Here is a 21,097-nt window from a genome sequence, read left to right on the forward strand (position 1 = left end):
TTTTGACCACTGATTCATGTGATATATATTTTTTTTATATTTATTACACAACATTGTCCAGTTTATCAGACAAGTTTTGATGTCAGTTGTATTATTCCAGGATATAGGAGAGACAGCATTAATGTGGGCTGTTGATGGAGGACACCTGGAGATCTGTCGACTCCTCATTGATACAGGATGTGAGATCGACATCACAGATGTATGTTATCTACTTAGTCTGATCACATTACGATTAATCTACAATAAATCATGTTATTAATTAGACAGGTTTAATGAACAAATATTTGTAATAATTATATAAAGTGGGGTCTCATTTTACTCGTATTATTGTTCTGAATTAGAAAATATTACTCCTTTTCATGTTTCTTTAAAAAATATTTTATTAATATGAACAATTATACTGAATCTACACTAATTCCTGTTGTTAATCAGACAGTTTTAACCAACAAATATTTGTAAGAATCATATAAAGTGGGGTCTCATTTTACTTGTTTTGTTCTAATGAATCCATTGATATAATTATTTTACACATTTCTTGAAAAAAATATTTTTTGAAGTTATCAGGTTTAATGGAAGTTTTGACATTTCACAACAAAACATGTTTATTGTTTGTTTATATACAATATAAATACAAGTGTGACTGGTCATTTTATTCAGTTTTGACCACTGATTCATGTGATATATATTTTGTTTATATTTATTACACAACATTGTCCAGTTTATCAGACAAGTTTTGATGTCAGTTGTATTATTCCAGGAGGATGGAGAGACAGCATTAATGTCTGCTGCCAGGATAGGACACCTGGAGATCTGTAGTCTTCTCATTGATAGAGGATGTAAGATCGACATCACATCAGATGTATGTTATCTACTTAGTCTGATCACATTACTATTAATCTACACTAAATCATGTTGTTAATTAGACAGATTTAATGAACAAATATGTGTAAGAATCATATAAAGTGGGGTCTCATTTTGTTTGTTTTGTTCTACTGAATCCATTGATATAATTATTTTACACATTTCTTGAAAAAAATATTTTTTTAAGTTATCAGGTTTAATGGAAGTTTTGACATTTCACAACAAAACATGTTTATTGTTTGTTTATATACAATCTAAATACAAGTTTGACTGGTCATTTTATTCAGTTTTGACCACTGATACATGTGATATATATTTTGTTTATATTTATTACACACCATTGTCCAGTTTATTAGACAAGTTTTGATGTCAGTTGTATTATTCCAGGGTGGAGGATGGACAGCATTAATGTATGCTGCCAGGGAAGGACACCTGGAGATCTGTAGTCTCCTCATTGATAGAGGATGTAAGATCGACATCACACAAGTATGTTATCTACTTAGTCTGATCACATTACTAGTAATCTACACTAAATCATGTTGTTAATTAGACAAGTTTAATGAACAAATATTTGTAATAATTATATCAAGTGGGGTCTCATTTTACTCATATTATTGTTCTGAATCAGAAAATATTACTCTTTTTCATATTTCTTAAAAAAAATATTTTATTAAAATGAATAATTATACTAAATCTACACTAATTCCTGTTGTTAATCATACAGTTTTAATGAACAAATATTTGTAAGAATCATATAAAGTGGGGTCTCATTTTACTTGTTTTGTTCTACTGAATCCATTGCTATAATTATTTTGCACATTTCTTGAAATTTTATTTTTTTTAAATATCGGGTTTTATGGAAGTTTTGACATTTCACAACAAAACATGTTTATTTGTTGTTTATGTAGAATATAAATACAAGTGTGACTGGTCATTTTATTCAGTTTTGACCACTGATTCATGTGATATATATTTTGTTTATATTTATTACACAACATTGTCCAGTTTATCAGACAAGTTTTGATGTCAGTTGTATTATTCCAGGAGTATGGTGGACAGACAGCATTTTTCGAGGCTGCCAGTGGAGGACACCTGGAGATCTGTAGACTCCTCATTGATAGAGGATGTAAGATCCACATCACAAATGTATGTTATCTACTTAGTCTGATCACATTACTAGTAATCTACACTAAATCATGTTGTTAATTAGATTTAATGAACAAATATGTGTAAGAATCATATAAAGTGGGGTCTCATTTTACTTGTTTTGTTCTACTGAATCCATTGATATAATTATTTTACACATTTCTTGAAAAAAATATTTTTTTAAGATATCAGGTTAAATGGAAGTTTTGACATTTCACAACAAAACATGTTTATTTATTGTTTATATACAATATAAATACAAGTGTGACTGGTCATTTTATTCAGTTTTGACCACTGATTCATGTGATATATATTTTGTTTATATTTATTACACAACATTGTCCAGTTTATCAGACAAGTTTTGATGTCAGTTGTATTATTCCAGGAGTATGGATGGACAGCATTAATGTTTGCTGCCTGGTATGGAGACCTAGAGATCTGTAGACTCCTCATTGATAGAGGATGTAAGATGGACATCACAATGGTATGTTATCTACTTAGTCTGATCACATTACTAGTAATCTACACTAAATCATGTTGTTAATTAGACAGATTTAATGAACAAATATGTGTAAGAATCATATAAAGTGGGGTCTCATTTTACTTGTTTTGTTCTACTGAATCCATTGATATAATTACTTTGCACATTTCTTGAAATTTTTTTTTTTTTAAATATCGGGTTTTATGGAAGTTTTGACATTTCACAACAAAACATGTTTATTTGTTGTTTATGTAGAATATAAATACAAGTGTGACTGGTCATTTTATTCAGTTTTGACCACTGATTCATGTGATATATATTTTGTTTATATTTATTACACATTGTACAGTTTATCAGACAAGTTTTGATGTCAGTTGTATTATTCCAGGGTAGTGGAGAGACAGCATTAATGTTTGCTGCCTTGAGAGGACACCTGGAGATCTGTAGACTCCTCATTGATAGAGGATGTAAGATCAACATCACAGATGTATGTTATCTACTTAGTCTGATCACATTACTATTAATCTACACTAAATCATGTTGTTAATTAGACAGGTTTAATGAACAAATACTTGTAATAACTATATCAAGTGGGGTCTTATTTTACTCGTATTATTGTTCTGAATTAGAAAATATTACTCCTTTTCATGTTTCTTAAAAAAATTATTTTATTAAAGTGATCAATTATACTGAATCTACACTAATTCCTGTTGTTAATTAGACAGTTTTAATGATCAAATATTTGTAAGAATCATATAAAGTGGGGTCTCATTTTGCTTGTTTTGTTCTACTGAATACATTGATATAATTATTTTACACATTTCTTGAAAATTTTTTTTTTAAGTTATCAGGTTTAATGGAAGTTTTGACATTTCACAGCAAAACATGTTTATTTATTGTTTTTATACAATATAAATACAAAGTGTGACTGGTCATTTTATTTAGTTTTGACCATTGGTTCATGTGATATATATATTTTGTTTATATTTATATTACAAAACATTGTCCAGTTTATCAGACAAGTTTTAATGTCAGTTGAATTGTATATTATTGATATTGACAACAAAGTATTGTACATTATAGTTACATGTTATTTGGTTATATTACAGAGCAGTGGAAGAACAGCATTACATCATGCTGCTAGGGAGGGATATCTACAGATCACAAGATGTCTGGTAGAACAAGGAGGTGCAAGTCCCTTGGTTACAACACATAAGGTAATATTTTATAGTATATGACCAGTGTTCAACTATTAGGCCAGACTTTTTATTTTATCTGTTTAACGAGAAAATTTAAAAAAATTAGGGTCGAGGGGGCAAAATAAAAAAAAAAAATAAAAGTGCAAAATTGGTCGAGTCGACACTAAAAATAAAAAAAAAACCATTATAAGTGACTTTTTTTAGCTCACCTTGCCAGAAGGGCCAAGTGAGCTTTTCCTATCACTTTGCGTCCGTCGTGCGTCGTCCGTCATCGTCCGTCGTCGTTGTTAACTTTTACAAAAATCTTCTCCTCTGAAACTACTGGGCCAAATTAAACCAAACTTGGCCATAATCATCATTGGGGTATCTAGTTTAAAAAATGTGTCCGGTGACCCGGCCAACCAACCAAGATGGCTGCCATGGCTACAAATAGAACATAGGGGTAAAATGCAGTTTTTGGCTTATAACTCAAAAACCAAAGCATTTAGAGCAAATCTGACGTGTGGTAAAATTGTTTATCAGGTGAAGATCTATCTGCCCTCAAATTTGCAGATGAATCCGACTACCCATTGTTGGGTTACTGCCCCTGAATTGGTAATTTTAGGGAATTTTTGCTGTTTTTGGTTATTGTCTTGAATATTATTATAGATAGAGATAAACTGTAAACAGCAATAATGTTCAGCAAAGTAAGATTTACAAATAAGTCAACATGACCAAAATGGTCAGTTGACCCCTTTTGGAGTTATTGCCCTTTATAGTCAATTTTTAACCATTTTTCGTAAATCTTAGTAATCTTTTACAAAAATCTTCTCCTCTGAAACTACTGGGCCAAATTAATCCAAACTTGCCCACAATCATCTTTGGGGTATCTAGTTTAAAAAATGTGTGGCGTGACCCTGCCAACCAACCAAGATGGCTGCCATGGCTAAAAATAGAACACAGGGGTAAAATGCAGTTTTTGGCTTATGACTCAAAAACCAAAGCATTTAGAGCAAATCTGACATGGGGTAAAATTGTTTATCAGGTCAAGATCTATCTGCCCTCTAATTTGCAGATGAATCGGACAACCCATTGTTGGGTTGCTGCCTCTGAATTGGTAATTTTAAGGAAATTTTGCTGTTTTTGGTTATTATCTTGAATATTATTAGCTCACCTGGCCCGAAGGGCCAAGTGAGCTATTCCCATCACTTTGCGTCCGGCGTCCGTCGTCCGTCGTCGTCCGTCGTCCGTCGTCCGTCGTCGTTAACTTTTACAAAAATCTTCTCTGAAACTACTGGGCCAAATTTAACCAAACTTGACCAAAATCATCATTGGGGTATCTAGTTTAAAAAATGTGTGGCGTGACCCGGTCAACCAACCAAGATGGCCGCCACGGCTAAAAATAGAACATAGGGGTAAAATGCAGTTTTTGGCTTATAACTCAAAAACCAAAGCATTTAGAGCAAATCTGACAGGGGTAAATATGTTTATCAGGTCAAGATCTATCTGCCCTGAAATTTTCAGATGAATCGGTCAACCCGTTGTTGGGTTGCTGCCCCTGAATTGGTCATTTTGAGGAAATTTTGCTGTTTTTGGTTATTATCTTGAATATTATTATAGATAGAGATAAACTGTAAACAGCAATAATGTTTGGCAAAGTTAGATTAACAAGTAAGTCAACATGACCGAAATGGTCAGTTGACCCCTTTAGGAGTTATTGCCCTTTATAGTCAATTTTTAACCATTTTTCATAAATCTAAGTAATCTTTTACAAAAATCTTCTCCTCTGAAACTACTGGGCCAAATTAATCCAAACTTGGCCACAATCATCTTTGGGGTATCTAGTTTAAAAAATGTGTGGCGTGACCCGGTCAACCAACCAAGATGGCCGCCACGGCTAAAAATAGAACATAGGGGTAAAATGCAGTTTTTGGCTTATAACTCAAAAACCAAAGCATTTAGAGCAAATCTGATGTGGGGTAAAAATGTTTATCAGGTCAAGATCTATCTGCCCTGAAATTTTCAGATGAATCGGTCAACCTGTTGTTGGGTTGCTGCCCCTGAATTGGTAATTTTGAGGAAATTTTGCCGTTTTTAGCTCACCTGGCCCGAAGGGCCAAGTGAGCTTTTCCCATCACTTTGCGTCCGTCGTCCGTCGTCGTCCTGCGTCCGTCGTCGTTAACTTTTACAAAAATCTTCTCCTCTGAAACTACTGGGCCAAATTAATCCAAACTTGGCCACAATCATCATTGGGGTATCTAGTTTAAAAAATGTGTGGCTTGACCCGGCCAACCAACCAAGATGGCCGCCATGGCTAAAAATAGACCATAGGGGTAAAATGTAGTTTTTGGCTTATAACTCAAAAACCAAAGCATTTAGAACAAATCTGACATGGGGTACAATTGTTTATCAGGTCAAGATCTATCTGCCCTGAAATTTTCAGATGAATCGGACAACCCCTTGTTGGGTTGCTGCCCCTGAATTGGTAATTTTAAGGAAATTTTGCTGTTTTTGGTTATTATCTTGAATATTATTAAAGATAGAGATAAACTGTAAACTGCAATAATGTTCAGCAAAGTAAGATTTACAAATAAGTCAACATGACCGAAATGGTCAGTTGACCCCTTTAGGAGTTATTGCCCTTTATAGTCAATTTTTAACCATTTTTCGTAAATCTTAGTAATCTTTTACAAAAATCTTCTCCTCTGAAACTACAGGGCCAAATTAATCCAAACTTGGCCACAGTCATCTTTGGGGTATCTAGTTTAAAAAATGTGTGGCGTGACCCGGCCAACCAACCAAGATGGCCGCCATGGCTAAAAATAGAACATAGGGGTAAAATGCAGTTTTTGGCTTATAACTCAAAAACCAAAGCATTTAGAGCAAATCTGACATGAGTAAAATTGTTTATCAGGTCAAGATCTATCTGCCCTGAAATTGTCATATGAATCGGACAACCAGTTGTTGGGTTGCTGCCCCTGAATTTGTAATTTTAAGGAAATTTTGCTGTTTTTGGTTATTACCTTGAATATTATTATAGATAGAGATAATCTGTAAACTGCAATAATGATCAGCATAGTAAGATTTACAAATAAGTCAACATGACCGAAATGGTCAGTTGACACCTTTAGGAGTTATTGCCCTTTATAGTCAATTTTTAACAATTTTCATAAAACTTGTAAATTTTTACTAACATTTTCCACTGAAACTTCTGGGCCAAGTTCAATATAGAAAGAAATAATTGTTTGTCGCAAGAATGTTCAGTAAAGTAAGATGTACATACACATCACCATCAACAAAACAAAATTTTGTCATGAATCCATCTGTGTCCTTTTTTTAATATTCACATAGACCAAGGTGAGCGACACAGGCTCTTTAGAGCCTCTAGTTATAGATAGAGATAAACTGTAAACAGCAATAATGTTCAGCGAAGTAAGATTTACAAATAAGTCAACATGACCGAAATGGTCAGTTGACCCCTTTAGGAGTTATTGCCCTTTATAGTCAATTTTTAACCATTTTTCGTAAATCTTAGTAATCTTTTACAAAAATCTTCTCCTCTGAAACTACTGGGCCAAATTAATCCAAACTTGCCCACAATCATCTTTGGGGTATCTAGTTTAAAAAATGTGTGGCGTGACCCAGCCAACCAACCAAGATGGCTGCCATGGCTAAAAAGAGAACACAGGGGTAAAATGCAGTTTTTGGCTTATGACTCAAAAACCAAAGCATTTAGAGCAAATTTGACATGGGGTAAAATTGTTTATCAGGTCAAGATCTATCTGCCCTCAAATTTGCAGATGAATCGGACAACCCATTGTTGGGTTGCTGCCTCTGAATTGGTAATTTTAAGGAAATTTTGCTGTTTTTGGTTATTATCTTGAATATTATTTTAGATAGAGATAAACTGTACACAGCTATAATGTTCAGCAAAGTAAGATTTACAAATAAGTCAACATGACCGAAATGGTCAGTTGACCCATATAGGAGTAATTGCCCTTTATAGTCAATTTTTAACCATTTTTTCGTAAATCTTAGTAATCTTTTACAAAAATCTTCTCCTGATACTACTGGGCCAAATTAAAGCAAACTTGGCCACAATCATTATTAGGGTATCTAGTTTAAAAAATGTGTCCGATGACCCGGCCATCCAACCAAGATGGCCGCCATGGCTAAAAATAGAACATAGGGGTAAAATTCAGTTTTTGGCTTATAACTCAAAAACCAAAGCGTTTAGAGCAAATCTGACGGAGTTAAATTGTTTATTAGGTCAAGATCTATCTGCCCCGAAATTTTCAGATGAATCGGACAACCCCTTGTTGGGTTGCTGCCCCTGAATTGGCAATTTTAAGGAAATTTTGCTGTTTTTGGTTATTGTCTTGAATATTATTTTAGATAGAGATAAACTGTACACAGCTATAATGTTCAGCAAAGTAAGATTTACAAATAAGTCAACATGACCGAAATGGTCAGTTGACCCATATAGGAGTAATTGCCCCTTATAGTCAATTTTTAACCATTTTTTCGTAAATCTTAGTAATCTTTTACAAAAATCTTCTCCTCTGATACTACTGGGCCAAATTAAACCAAACTTGGCCACAATCATTATTAGGGTATCTAGTTTAAAAAATGTGTCCGATGACCCGGCCATCCAACCAAGATGGCCGCCATGGCTAAAAATAGAACATAGGGGTAAAATTCAGTTTTTGGCTTATAACTCAAAAACCAAAGCGTTTAGAGCAAATCTGACGAGGGTTAAATTGTTTATCAGGTCAAGATCTATCTGCCCCGAAATTTTCAGATGAATCGGACAACCCGTTGTTGGGTTGCTGCCCCTGAATTAGTAATTTTAAGGAAATTTTGCTGTTTTTGGTTATTGTCTTGAATATTATTATAGATAGAGATAAACTGTAAACAGCAATAATGTTCAGCAAAGTAAGATTTACAAATAAGTCAAAGATGACCTAAATGGTCAATTGACCCCCTAAGTAGTTATTGTCCTTTATAGTCATTTTTCAACAATTTTTATAAAATTTGTAAATTTTTACTAACATTTTCCACTGAAACTACTGGGCCAAGTTCATCATAGATAGAGATAATTGTTAGCAGCAAGAATGTTCAGTAAAGTAAGATGTACAAACACATCACCATCACCAAAATACAATTTTGTCATGAATCCATCTGATTCCTTTGTTTAATAGTCACATAGACCAAGGTGAGCGACACAGGCTCTTTAGAGCCTCTAGGTTTTTTTTATTTAGAATTTATCAAAATACAAGAACAATGAACAAGAACAGACCAGCATATTAACCCAGAAGGGTTAACCAGAGACATATATAAACTATATGTTTATATATGTCTCTGGTTAACCCTTCTATTAATATAAACTTAAAAACTATGTTTTGATTCTGTATTTCCACTAATATAGATCCATGGCACCACTCAAATATATCAACCTCGCTGCATATACACTATATATGTATATACCAGTCACCCAGTCAGGAACCTCTTAGTGTATGCAGAGACATATATATACACATGGGTATATATGTCTATATACACATGTGTATATGTCTCTGGTGTAATAGTCCCAGAGTTAAGCAACTTTAACCTATAAATTGAAACAATGCTTATACATGGAAATATATACATTAATCAAGAAGATCTAACCAAAAGTATGTTAATGCGTGTGGAATGCATAATTTTCTCTTTTGGGATCAATTTTTGTCTGTCAGCAGTGCCATTCATGCGTCTGTAGTCATTATCGCAAGAATCCGGATTTCGGTCATAGCGAGTCGGTTTCCGATGAAATCCCGATTCCGATTCGTAGTTCTACAAATTTAAATGTCGGACGAAGAAAAATTTACAAAAATAAACGATGTTTGATACGCTATTTGGAAAGGAATATGACGTTTCTAATGCAATACATGGATGACAAGTTTACTTGAGGCTAATTTCATCAAGTTCTGATGAAGTAATAACTGATTTTGCCGAAAGTTAGAATGATTTGAAGTACCGTCGCTCTCATGTAACTTGGCAAGTATGAAAAGCATGCCACCAGCTTAAAAATCTTTTAGAAGAAAATATATCGTTTATGCCTTGAATTTCTTTACTTTTAAATGAAAATTGCTTTTTCATTGACTTGGTAAAAATTAAATATAACGAAATTGACTGAAAGCGAGTATCGTGAACAACACATTTTATTTTTTTCTGAGGATTTCGTAACAGTCGGCGGGAAAAACAATAATAAAAGTAAGAAGCGCTACTTTTATTTTTATTCTAAAATCGGGAAAGGTGGAGTCGGCGGATCTCGTTAAACAGATAATAAAAAAAGTCTGGCCTTAAGTAATGAATCACTAAAATGATGTATAAGATATGGTTGGATTCTATTTAAAGGCTATAGTTAAAAGTCATATGATTATTTAAATTGGACTTAAAATATGAAAAAGTTATATAGATTTGAATGTCTAAATTTTACTATAAAACACAAGAACATAGACTATCATATGCATACTGGCTGTAATTAAAGTCGGTGTAAACAAACAAATTGTCAAACAAAACTTTAGTTTAAGTAAATAGAAATGTATGAAATTTAAACACAAGGTTTATGACCATGAAAGGAAGGTTGGGATTGATTTTGGAAGTTTTGGTCCCAACAGTTTAGGAATTAGGGGCCAAAAAGGGCCCAAATAAGTATTTTCTAGGTTTTCGCACTATAACTTTAGTTTAAATAAATAGAAATCAGTTATGTTTTGACACAAAGTTTATGACCACAAAAGGAAGGTTGGGATTGAATTTTGGAGATGAGATCCCAACAGTTTAGGAATTAGGGACCAAAAAGGGGCCCAAATAAGTATTTTTCTTGTTTTTTGCACCATAACTTCAGTATAAGTAAATAGAAATCTATTAAATTAAAACACAAGGTTTATGACCATAAAAGGAAGGTTGGGATTGATTTTGGGAGTTTTGGTCCCAACAGATTAGGAATAAGGGGCCCAAAGGGTCGAAAATTAAACTTTGTTCGATTTCATCGAAAATTAAATAATAGGGGTTCTTTGATATGCCGAATCTAACTGTGTATGAAGATTCTTAATTTTTGGTCCGGTTTTTAAATTGGTCTACATTAAGGTCCAAAGGGTCAAAAATTAAACTTAGTTTGATTTTAACAAGAATTGAATCCTTTGGGTTCTTTGATATGCTGAATCTAAAAATGTACTTACATTTTTTATTTTTGGCCCAGTTTTCAAGTTGGTCCAAAATTATTATATTAAGTATTGTGCAATAGCAAGAAATTTTCAATTGCACAGTATTCAGCAATAGCAAGAAATCTTCAATTGCACAGTATTGCGCAATAGCAAGAAATTTCTAATTGCACAATATTGTGCATAGCAAGAAATTTTCAATTGGAGTTATCTTTCTTTGTCCAGAATGTAGTAGTTGAATCAACTTAAATCATTGTTTAAACAATATAAAATGTATATTCATTTTTACTACTAACTGATAAATTAAAACAATCTTTACCATTCAGTTATAACAAGCACTTTTTTACATTTTATGATGTATTTAATTGAGTAGTTATTGTTGCAAACTCCATTAGAAATTTTAATTAAGATCAGTTTTTATACGACCGCAAATTTTGAAAAAATTTTCGTCGTATATTGCTATCACGTTGGCGTCGGCGTCGTCGTCGTCGTCCGTCGTCCGAATACTTTTAGTTTTCGCACTCTAACTTTAGTAAAAGTGAAAAGAAATCTATGAAATTTTAACACAAGGTTTATGACCATAAAAGGAAGGTTGGTATTGATTTTGGGAGTTTTGGTCCCAACATTTTAGGAATTAGGGGCCAAAAAGGGCCCAAATAAGCATTTTCTTGGTTTTCGCACCATAACTTTAGTTTAAGTTAATAGAAATCTATGAAATTTTGACACAAGGTTTATGACCACAAAAGAAAGGTTGGGATTGATTTTGGGAGTTTTGGTTTCAACAGTTTAGGAATAAGGGGCCAATAAAGGGCCCAAATAAGCATTTTTCTTGGTTTTCGCACAATAACTTTAGTTTAAGTAAATAGAAATCGATGAAATTTAATTACAATGTTTATGACCACAAAAGGAAGGTTGGTATTCATTTTGGGAGTTTAGGACCCAACAGTTTAGGAATTAGGGGCCAAAAAGGGGCCCAAATAAGCATTTTTCTTGGTTTTCGCACCATAACGTTAGTATAAGTAAATAGAAATCTATGAAATTTAAACACTAGGTTTATGACCATAAAAGGAAGGTTGGTATTGATTTTGGGAGTTTTGGTCCCAACAGTTTAGGAAAAAGGGGTCCAAAGGGTCCAAAATTAAACTTTGTTAGATTTCATCAAAATTGAATAATTGGGGTTCTTTGATATGCCGAATCTAACTGTTTATGTAGATTCTCAACTTTTGGTCCCGTTTTCAAATTGGTCTACATTAAGGTCCAAAGGGTCCAAAATGAAACTTAGTTTGATTTTGACAAAAAATGAATCGGTTGGGTTCTTTGATATGTTGAATCTAAAAATATACTTAGATTCTTGATTATTGGCCCAGTTTTCAAGTTGGTCCAAATCGGGGTCCAAAATTAAACTTTGTTTGATTTCATCAAAAATTGAATCCTTGGGGTTCTTTGATATGCCAAATCTAACTGTGTATGTAGATTCTTCATTTTTGGTCCTGTTTTCAAATTGGTCTACATTAAAGTCCAAAGGGTCCAAAATTAAACTAAGTTTGATTTTAACAAAAATTGAATTCTTGCGCCTCTTTGATATGCTGAATCTAAACATGTACTTAGATTTTTGATTATGGGCCCAGTTTTCAAGTTGGTCCAAATCAGGATCCAAAATTATTATATTAAGTATTGTGCAATAGCAAGTCTTTTCAATTGCACAGTATTGTGCAATGGCAAGAAATATCTAATTGCACAATATTGTGAAATAGCAATTTTTTTTTTAATTAGAGTTATCTTTCTTTGTCCAGAATAGTAAGCAAGAAATATCTTATTGCACAATTGTGCAATAGCAAGAATTTTTTTTAATTGGAGTTATCTTTCTTTGTCCAGAATCAACTTAAATCTTTGTTATATACAATATACAATGTATATTCACTTTTTACTACCAACTGATAAATTTAAATAATCTTTACCATTCAGTGATAACAAGCAGTTTTTTTACATCTTAATATTTTATGATGTATTTAAATGAGTAGTTATTGTTGCAAACTCCATTAGAATATTTTTAATTGAGATTAGTTTTGGAATAAGGGAAAGGGGGATGTGATTAAAAAATTGGGTTCAATTTTTCTCATTTGAAATTTCATAAATAAAAAGAAAATTTCTTCAAACATTTTTTTGAGAGGATTAATATTCAACAGCATAGTGAATTGCTCTAAGAGAAAACAAAAATTTTAAGTTCATTAGAACACATTCATTCTGTGTCAGAAACCTATGCTGTGTCAACTATTTAATCACAATCCAAATTTAGAGCTGAATCCAGCTTGAATGTTGTGTCCATACTTGCCCCAACCGTTCAGGGTTCAACCTCTGCGGTTGTATAAAGCTACGCCCTGCGGAGCATCTGGTTGAATAATGGAAAGGAGGATGTGAAAAAAAATGGGGGGGGGGGGTTCAATTTTTCTCATTTCAGATTTCATAAATAAAAAAAAAAATTCTTCAAACATGTTTTTGAGAGGATTAATATTCAACAGCATAGTGAATTGCTCAAAGGCAAAAAAAAAATTAAGTTCACATTAGACCACAATCATTCTGTGTCAGAAACCTATGCTGCGTCAACTATTTAATCACAATCCAAATTTAGAGCTGAATCCAGCTTGAATGTTGTGTCCATACTTGCCCAAACTGTTCAGGGTTCAACCTCTGCAGTTGTATAAAGCTGCACCCTGCGGAGCATCTGGTTCATTTATGTCCATTTTTAAATCACAGCATCCACAATTGTATGACGGACTAATATTTTTTTTTTTATTACGTCATCTGAGTTCCTCATCTCAAGGTCCATTAGGGATCCTGACCGAGATATAGAAGGCTCAGGATTGGGTATACAGATATAGGAGGGTGTAAATCGGATATTCAAATATAGGAGGGTGTGGTGGGGGTATACAGGTATAGGAGGGTGTGGATTTGGTATACAGATATAGGAGGTTGTGGAGGGGTATATAGATATATGAGGGTCTGGATGGGATATGCAGATTAGAAAATCTTGAATGGAAGAAAAAAACATTGAAAATGGAGAGAAATTGGTGCAAAAATATAAAGATTAGAGAATAATATTTGTGTGTTGAAATATAAAGATTAGATAGAGAATAATATTTCTGTGTTCAAATATAAAGGACTTGAATAATATGTCTAAAAAAATTAGAAAAGATAGTTAAAAATGAAGACCCCCTAAAGTCCCACATCCCTTATGTAGACATAAGGATGCATTTACCAATCTTTAAACTGCAGATCGAGCTTTTATTCAAATGCTTTATAAACAAAAGTAAAAAGCCTATTTAAAGTCTTCAAACAATTGTGAAAAATAATCTAAATGTCGTCTCATCAGTTATATTTAATGAAGGAATATATCTTTGTTATCATTTTAAAAAAAAAAACATCACTCAGTTGTTACTTATACTAATTGTAAGATGTGTGTTACAAAAATCTTCTTTGTAGTTAGGCCACACCAATTTAATTCGACGGACCCGCCTGCACCTATTTTTTTCAAAACAGATTTTTTTTTTTTATTATATTCCCGCTTCCTGCATCAGGAAATGTAATCATGTCTATTTCCCGAACCGTTTTTAACCGGATTTTTGTGACAAAAATGTCTGTTATTGATTTGGGGATGTAAGCCGGGCTGTCGGGCGGCGGGGCTGTCGGGCGGCCGGGCGGGAGTCAATCAAATGTTGTCCGTGCATTAACTCATGAACCAAAGCTTTTAGAATTTTAATATGTTGTTACTGACAACTAAATGAAGGTCAAGTTCAATAATGGCGTTTTTGACTTTTACCGTTCAGGAGTTATGGTTCTTGAAAGATTGAAAAATGGAGTTTCCAGGCGTGTCCGTGTATTTCCGCATGAACTGTTCTACCAAAGCTTCCAAAATTTTAATATGTTGTTACCGATGACAAAATGGAGGTCAAGTTCGATAATGACGATTTTGACTTTTACCGTTCAGGAGTTATGGTTCTTGAAAGATTGAAATATTGAGTTTCCAGTCGTGTCCGTGCATTTACGCATGAACTGTTCTACCAAAGCTTCACAAATTTTAATATTTTGTTACCAATGACAAAATGGAGGTCAAGTTCAATAATGACGATTTTGACTTTTATAAGTCAGGAGTTATGGTTCTTGAAAGATTGAAAAATTCAGTTTCCAGTCATGTCCGTGCATTTACACATGAACTGTTCTACCAAAGCTCCCCAAATTTTAATATATTGTTACTGATGACAAAATGGAGGTCAAGTTCAACAATGACGATTTTGACTTTTACCGTTCAGGAGTTATGGTTCTTGAAAGATTGAAAAATGGTGTTTCCAGTCGTGTCTGTGCATTTTCTCATGAACCATTCCACCAAAGCTTTTGAAATTTTTATATGTTGTTACTGATGACAAAATAGAGGTCAAGTTCAATAATGACGATTTTTACCGTTCAGGAGTTATGGTTCTTGAAAGATCGTAAAATGCCGTTTCCATTGACGTTTTGCATTTACTCATGAACCATTCAATCTAAGCTTTTCAAATTTTAATATGTTGATACTGACTACAAAATGGAGGTCAAATTTGATATTGACTATTTTCACTTTCACCATTTATCAGTAATGGTTCTTGTGATATTGCCAGGACACAAATAAATGTTAATAAATCCGGTTTGCTGTCATTGTGACAGCCTCTTGTTTGTAAATATTATAAAAAGATCTCAACATTTGTTTTTAAAATCACAGTATAACCTTTATATAACGATTTTAAGCCTATATAAGCACCCCACAACACTGTAAATATCTGTGAGAATATTTGTTTCAGCATGAAATCAATTTATTCCAAGTTGGAGTGCTCCGATATAAATATAACAGAGGAAATACCTGTACAGAACAAAACATTGGTTTCTTTCCCCCTGACTTATATTCCCTATCAAAAATTGTTCGTTGTTGAAATAAAGTATAAAGAACTTTTGAAGGATTTTCCTTCAACTGCAATTATAATGTATGCTGACGGTCATACCCGCTGCAGGTTTGTGCACCTGTCCTGATAATGATTCAGGGACCTATCGTTCAGCAGTTATCGTTTGTTGTTGTGGTTCATTGGTATTTTCCCGTTTGGAAATATAAATTAGACCGTTGGGTTTCCTGTTCGAATTATGTACAATACTAAGTTGTGGTCCCTTATAGCTTGCTGTTTGGTCTGGATCAAAGCTCTGTGTAAAAGGCCGTACTTTGACCTATGTTTGTTAAATTATCAGGTTATCCCTCAGACAAGGGCCTTTAAGGGGTCATTTTACCATGTTTACTGTTGTAGAAAAGAAAACAGAAATACTAAGGATTTGTATAGTGCTACTATACAAAACCTTTGAAAACTTGGAATTCTTTACTCAAAAAGAGGAGAAATACATTATATTTTAAACAATTTTTCTAAAAGAGGGGTCCACTTATTTTGAATAATATTAAACTGTTAAAGTAAATGTGTCACCAAGGTCCACTCGAGAGCACTGTTAGATAAGGGGAGCTAACTCGTATGTGCTGGAACCAAGGGACAGGGGGTCAGTCTATCGCTAGACTTAATGTTCTGATAGGCATAGCTAAAACGCAAGGAAGGTTTTCATAATTTAATTAACGATAACGATTTAAATGAATGATAACAAATCAATCAATAAACAATGCCAAATAATAATAATCTAATTAAAGTACAAAGTATCAATTCAAAATAACAAATCCAAAGTAAAACTATTTCTCTTTAAAATGTAAAATATAAAATAAATGCCAAAATTACTAAATCATAAAATGTACTTAATCTCAATTTCAGAATGTAAAAGTCTCAAAATAAAAGTTTCTCAAAAGTATTTCTATTAAAGTTAAATTATGAGTCATGAGATAAATTTTGTCTCACACTACACAGTCAACTGGTAGACTGGTAGACAGTCTTATAGGTCCAGTATAATGACATGAGTAGTGTGAGGTTACGCTTCCGAAACACTGACTGCTTTTACAAAATTTCCCAACAATATTTATACTAAAATCCGAAATAACTCAACTTGTCCCGACACGTTAATAATACTCTCATTGGCAAAAAATAGACCTTAATTAACAAAGCCTAATCCTATAATGTTTTGATAAAATCTTAAACTTTCAAAGTGACATATGCTAATTACAATTAATATTTCAAAATAAAATGCTTTGAGCAAACTGTGACATTTTGAGTACTAATGCCACAGCATAGGTAAAATTAAATAAACACATTAATTAAAATTTTACTAAATACAAACATAAAATTCTCTTTCTTAAAATAAAACATATTTTTTATCCAAAATAACACTAACACAAATGTAAGCCAAATAACACACCATGACATATTCCCCCCTACTCCAATATGTTTGTCCCCAAACATGATATATACATTCACATATTAACATCTCAAAAATATCTCAATATACTCTATACAAATTATATATAACCTGGCGCCAGAAAAAATTGTATGTACAATAATTGTTTGCTAGCTAGCTTCTCCCAACCTTTATATTTTTGTGTAAATCTCAAAAAAAAAACAAGACACTTTAACCAAAATCAAAAGATGTAGTAATAAGAAATAGTATGCGTGCACTCACACTAAGTCCTAGAACTACCTACCCTGAAAAAAAAAAAAAAAAAAATGTTTTAGAAAAACTAAATAGATTTACATGCTACTAAAATACTATTTTCAAGTCTCAAACACTGTCCTAACGAGTCACAAATTGTTTAAAACAAATCACCATGGATTTATCTCACTTTGGAACTCTCTAGTTAACTCTTTTAAGAAAGTGTCAATGCATCCATTCGGCACTTCATCAAAACTCTGCCATTCTGGAGGCATATTTGGGTTCATCCAACTTAACAAAAATTCCATTTTTCCACTATTGTCAACTCTTGCTTCATGTAATTCATACCCCTGACCACAGGTACTAAAGTCTTGTTTTAATGTTCCCTGGTGTTTTTCCTTAAGATAGCTCAATTTCTCCTGCAGCAATCTCTCCTCAAATATTGTTGTAAAGTATTTGATAAAATTGTGTGCATGGTTACGAACAGATGTAATGGAATGCCACCTCTGAATAATTCCGGTTTGAATACGAAAATAAGCCCTTTGATTTATAAAACGCACTGTTAGTAATTTTTCAGGTTGTGAATAATCCAAAGAAGGGTTGTTATTAGTTGATAGCACATTTACAGATTCCTTTTTCGAATTGGTACTAGTTTCGTTATTTTTTTCATTTCCTGGTTTGTCAGATTTATTAAAGAATTTATGCTTGGTTTGATTCAGAGGTCTTTTTCTCTTTTTCCCGCTCATAGTTCTATCTGCATGGAATTGACGCACTATATTTGTCGGAATTTTGCATGGAAAATGCCACTCAGTTTGTCCTGTTTTGAATTTTATTTTGTAATATAGTGTACCATTACCTCGATTTGAAGCCATTAGACGGTCAATGTTTTCTTCCCTAAATGGAGTACAATTTCCACGTTTACAATCTTGACACGATGGTTCAAATAACACACCATGACAAATGTGTTAACATGGTTAAAGTCCAGGAATATTACAAAATTCTTGGACATGTTTTGACCATTTAATACCATATAGATATTATAGTTCTTTGGGAAAATATTAGCTCTTTTGTACTAAAAGTGTTTTTCCAAAAAAAAAATATATTATAACTTATATTGACCCCTCATAAAAGGGATATTCATAACATTAAGGTGTTGTTCTGAACCTGATTAGGACTTGGATGGAGAATTGTCTCATTGTCAGTCACACATACATAGACTAGATTTAATTATTCAGTTATTTCTTGTTGAACATGGAAAAAATACTTCATAAATTAAAGAAATGTCAAGATACAAGTGATAAATCAAGTTTTAATATATTCAAAACCTACTATTTTATGTTTTATACCCAAAAAAAAAATGTAATTGCTCGCCTTTACTTTTTACAGAGCTTCGCCTCAAAAATTTGCAAATTAAATATTTTTTTATTAAAATTTTCAAATCGCTTGCTGGCCCCAATTTTTTTAGTCCAAAAATCTATAGAACAAGAAATTAAATTGGTGTGGCCTTATCAAAAGAAAACAATATAAAGATTTATCTGTATTTCAGGGTAATACTCCATATGATGAAGCAGCAGCAAGACGACAGAAAGAAGTGATGGAATACTTACAGGTATATATAGTGGTAGATATGGTGTTGAATTGCAAATGCTTAACAAGAATATTTTTTGTTGAAAAATGAGCTGTAATGGCGGATACCGACTGTAGTGACAGAACAAATTAATGAATTCTTCAATGATGGCGATAGTTAAGACAATTTTGAGGGATTCGGTCCTGAATGTTTTTACAATATTAATCGTAACATATTTGCAAACCTGCCAATATTTAACTTTTCACCAGAGAATGACAGGGAATTCCCAGACGATCTCCAAAATGGATGGTCATGTCAGGACAGTGATGTAATTATTGCCCCGTTTACCGATGAATCTAAATTAAACAATGGTATGCAAAGTAATGAACCTTTGGATTTTTAAAAATTATTTATAAATGATAATATATATAAATGAACTTGTATTTCAAACCAATAAATTTGCAAAGGTAAAAACCAATGATGATGAAGGTCTGAAAGTAAAAAGCCGCATTAAAAAAATGGCAACCGGTCACTCTAGACGAAATGTATTACTGGATTTGACGGCAGATTTCTAAACAAGCTGACCTTATTCTTAGTGAAAATAAATGCAATACAACCTGTACAAAAGTGGTTATTGGTTTGTTGAGCCAGTATGGACTTTTGGAAAATGGTCATCATGTATACATGGACAATTACTACGTGTCGCCAGAACTATTTACAGAACTTGGAGTATTAAATACTTATTCCTGTGGCACATGAGAAAAAATTGTTTGGGGGTACCCGATGCCCTGAAAATAACCAATCTGAAGCTGAACTTATGTGTTATCAATGCTTTTATTTTGATCAAAAAGTTTCCACCAGTAAATAAAACCAGAAAAGAACATTACATTTCAGGACATCTGTAGTAAATGCTCTCATTCAGAAGGCTGTGTCTATAAATAAGTACTCCCAGACCGCAAAGTTGCATTGTGTGTACCAACATGTTTTCAGGTGTACCATACACGCCAGAACTATTGAGTAATCCTCTTGCCTGCTGGTAAAAATTCTGCACGTTCTGGATAAACAGTTGTTATAGTTGCTTGATCAGCAATTTTGAACATTTAATTAAGTAACATTCATTGTGTTATGTTCATACTGTTTATTACAATTTAACGTGTTTTTTGTCCTTAATGAGTTTTTTTGACTCACCTGTGTAATACCTGCAGTATAACATGTACCTGTGACTTTTACAAGTTTTTTGCCAAATATTGTTACAAATATCTAATAATTATACCCCCGCTTTAAAAAAGGGGGGGGTATACTGTTTTACCTCTGTCTGTCAGTCCGTCCGTCAGTCCGTCCGTCCATCAGTCCGTCCGTCCGTCAGTCAGTCCGTCCCATGAAACTTTCGTCACATTTTTCTCAGGAACTACACATCCACCCTTTCTGTAATTTGGTATCAACATTTATATATGTCAGCCATACCGTGTGATGCGTTTTCAGATTCATCACTTGACAACTTCCTGTTTACCGAACACTTGTCTGATTTTACACATGATAGCCAAGTTGAAAATTTTCGTCACATTTTTCTCAGGAACTACAATACAAGGATTTCTGAAATTTGGTTTCAGGATTTATTTAAGTCAGCTATACCGTGTGATGCGTTTTCAGATTCATCACTCGACAACTTCCTGTTTACCGAACACTTGTATGATTTTACACATGATAGCCAAGTTGAAAATTTTCGTCACATTTTTCTCAGGAACTACAATACAAGGATTTCTGAAATTTGGTTTCAGGATTTATATAAGTCAGCTATACCGTGTGATGCATTTTCAGATTCATCATTCCACAACTTCCTGTTTACCGAACACTTGTATGATTTTACACATGATAACCAAGTTAAAAATTTTCGTCACATTTTTCTCAGGAACTACAATACAAGGATTTCTGAAATTTGGTGTCAGGATTTTTATAAGTCAGCTATACCGTGTGATGCGTTTTCAGATTCATCACTCGACAACTTCCTGTTTACTGAACACTTGAATATTTTTACACTATTAATATCATCCACTTGCGGCGGGGGTAT

General features: G+C 33.1%; 1 protein-coding gene across 1 annotated transcript in view; it reads left to right on the forward strand.

Moving 5' to 3' along the window:
* Positions 1–79: 79 nt before the first annotated feature.
* Positions 80–21,097, forward strand: part of LOC139497795 (death-associated protein kinase 1-like) — a 46,915-nt gene continuing 25,897 nt past the window's right edge. Inside the window, exons 1-8 of the mRNA XM_071286028.1 lie at positions 80–199; positions 758–859; positions 1,249–1,347; positions 1,906–2,007; positions 2,354–2,491; positions 2,877–2,975; positions 3,598–3,705; positions 19,009–19,071. Coding sequence (XP_071142129.1) covers positions 80–199; positions 758–859; positions 1,249–1,347; positions 1,906–2,007; positions 2,354–2,491; positions 2,877–2,975; positions 3,598–3,705; positions 19,009–19,071 — 831 coding nt within the window. The remainder of the gene's footprint in view (positions 200–757; positions 860–1,248; positions 1,348–1,905; positions 2,008–2,353; positions 2,492–2,876; positions 2,976–3,597; positions 3,706–19,008; positions 19,072–21,097) is intronic.

This window comes from Mytilus edulis, chromosome 12, assembly GCF_963676685.1.
Source record: "Mytilus edulis chromosome 12, xbMytEdul2.2, whole genome shotgun sequence".
Taxonomy (NCBI): Eukaryota; Metazoa; Mollusca; class Bivalvia; order Mytilida; family Mytilidae; genus Mytilus; species Mytilus edulis.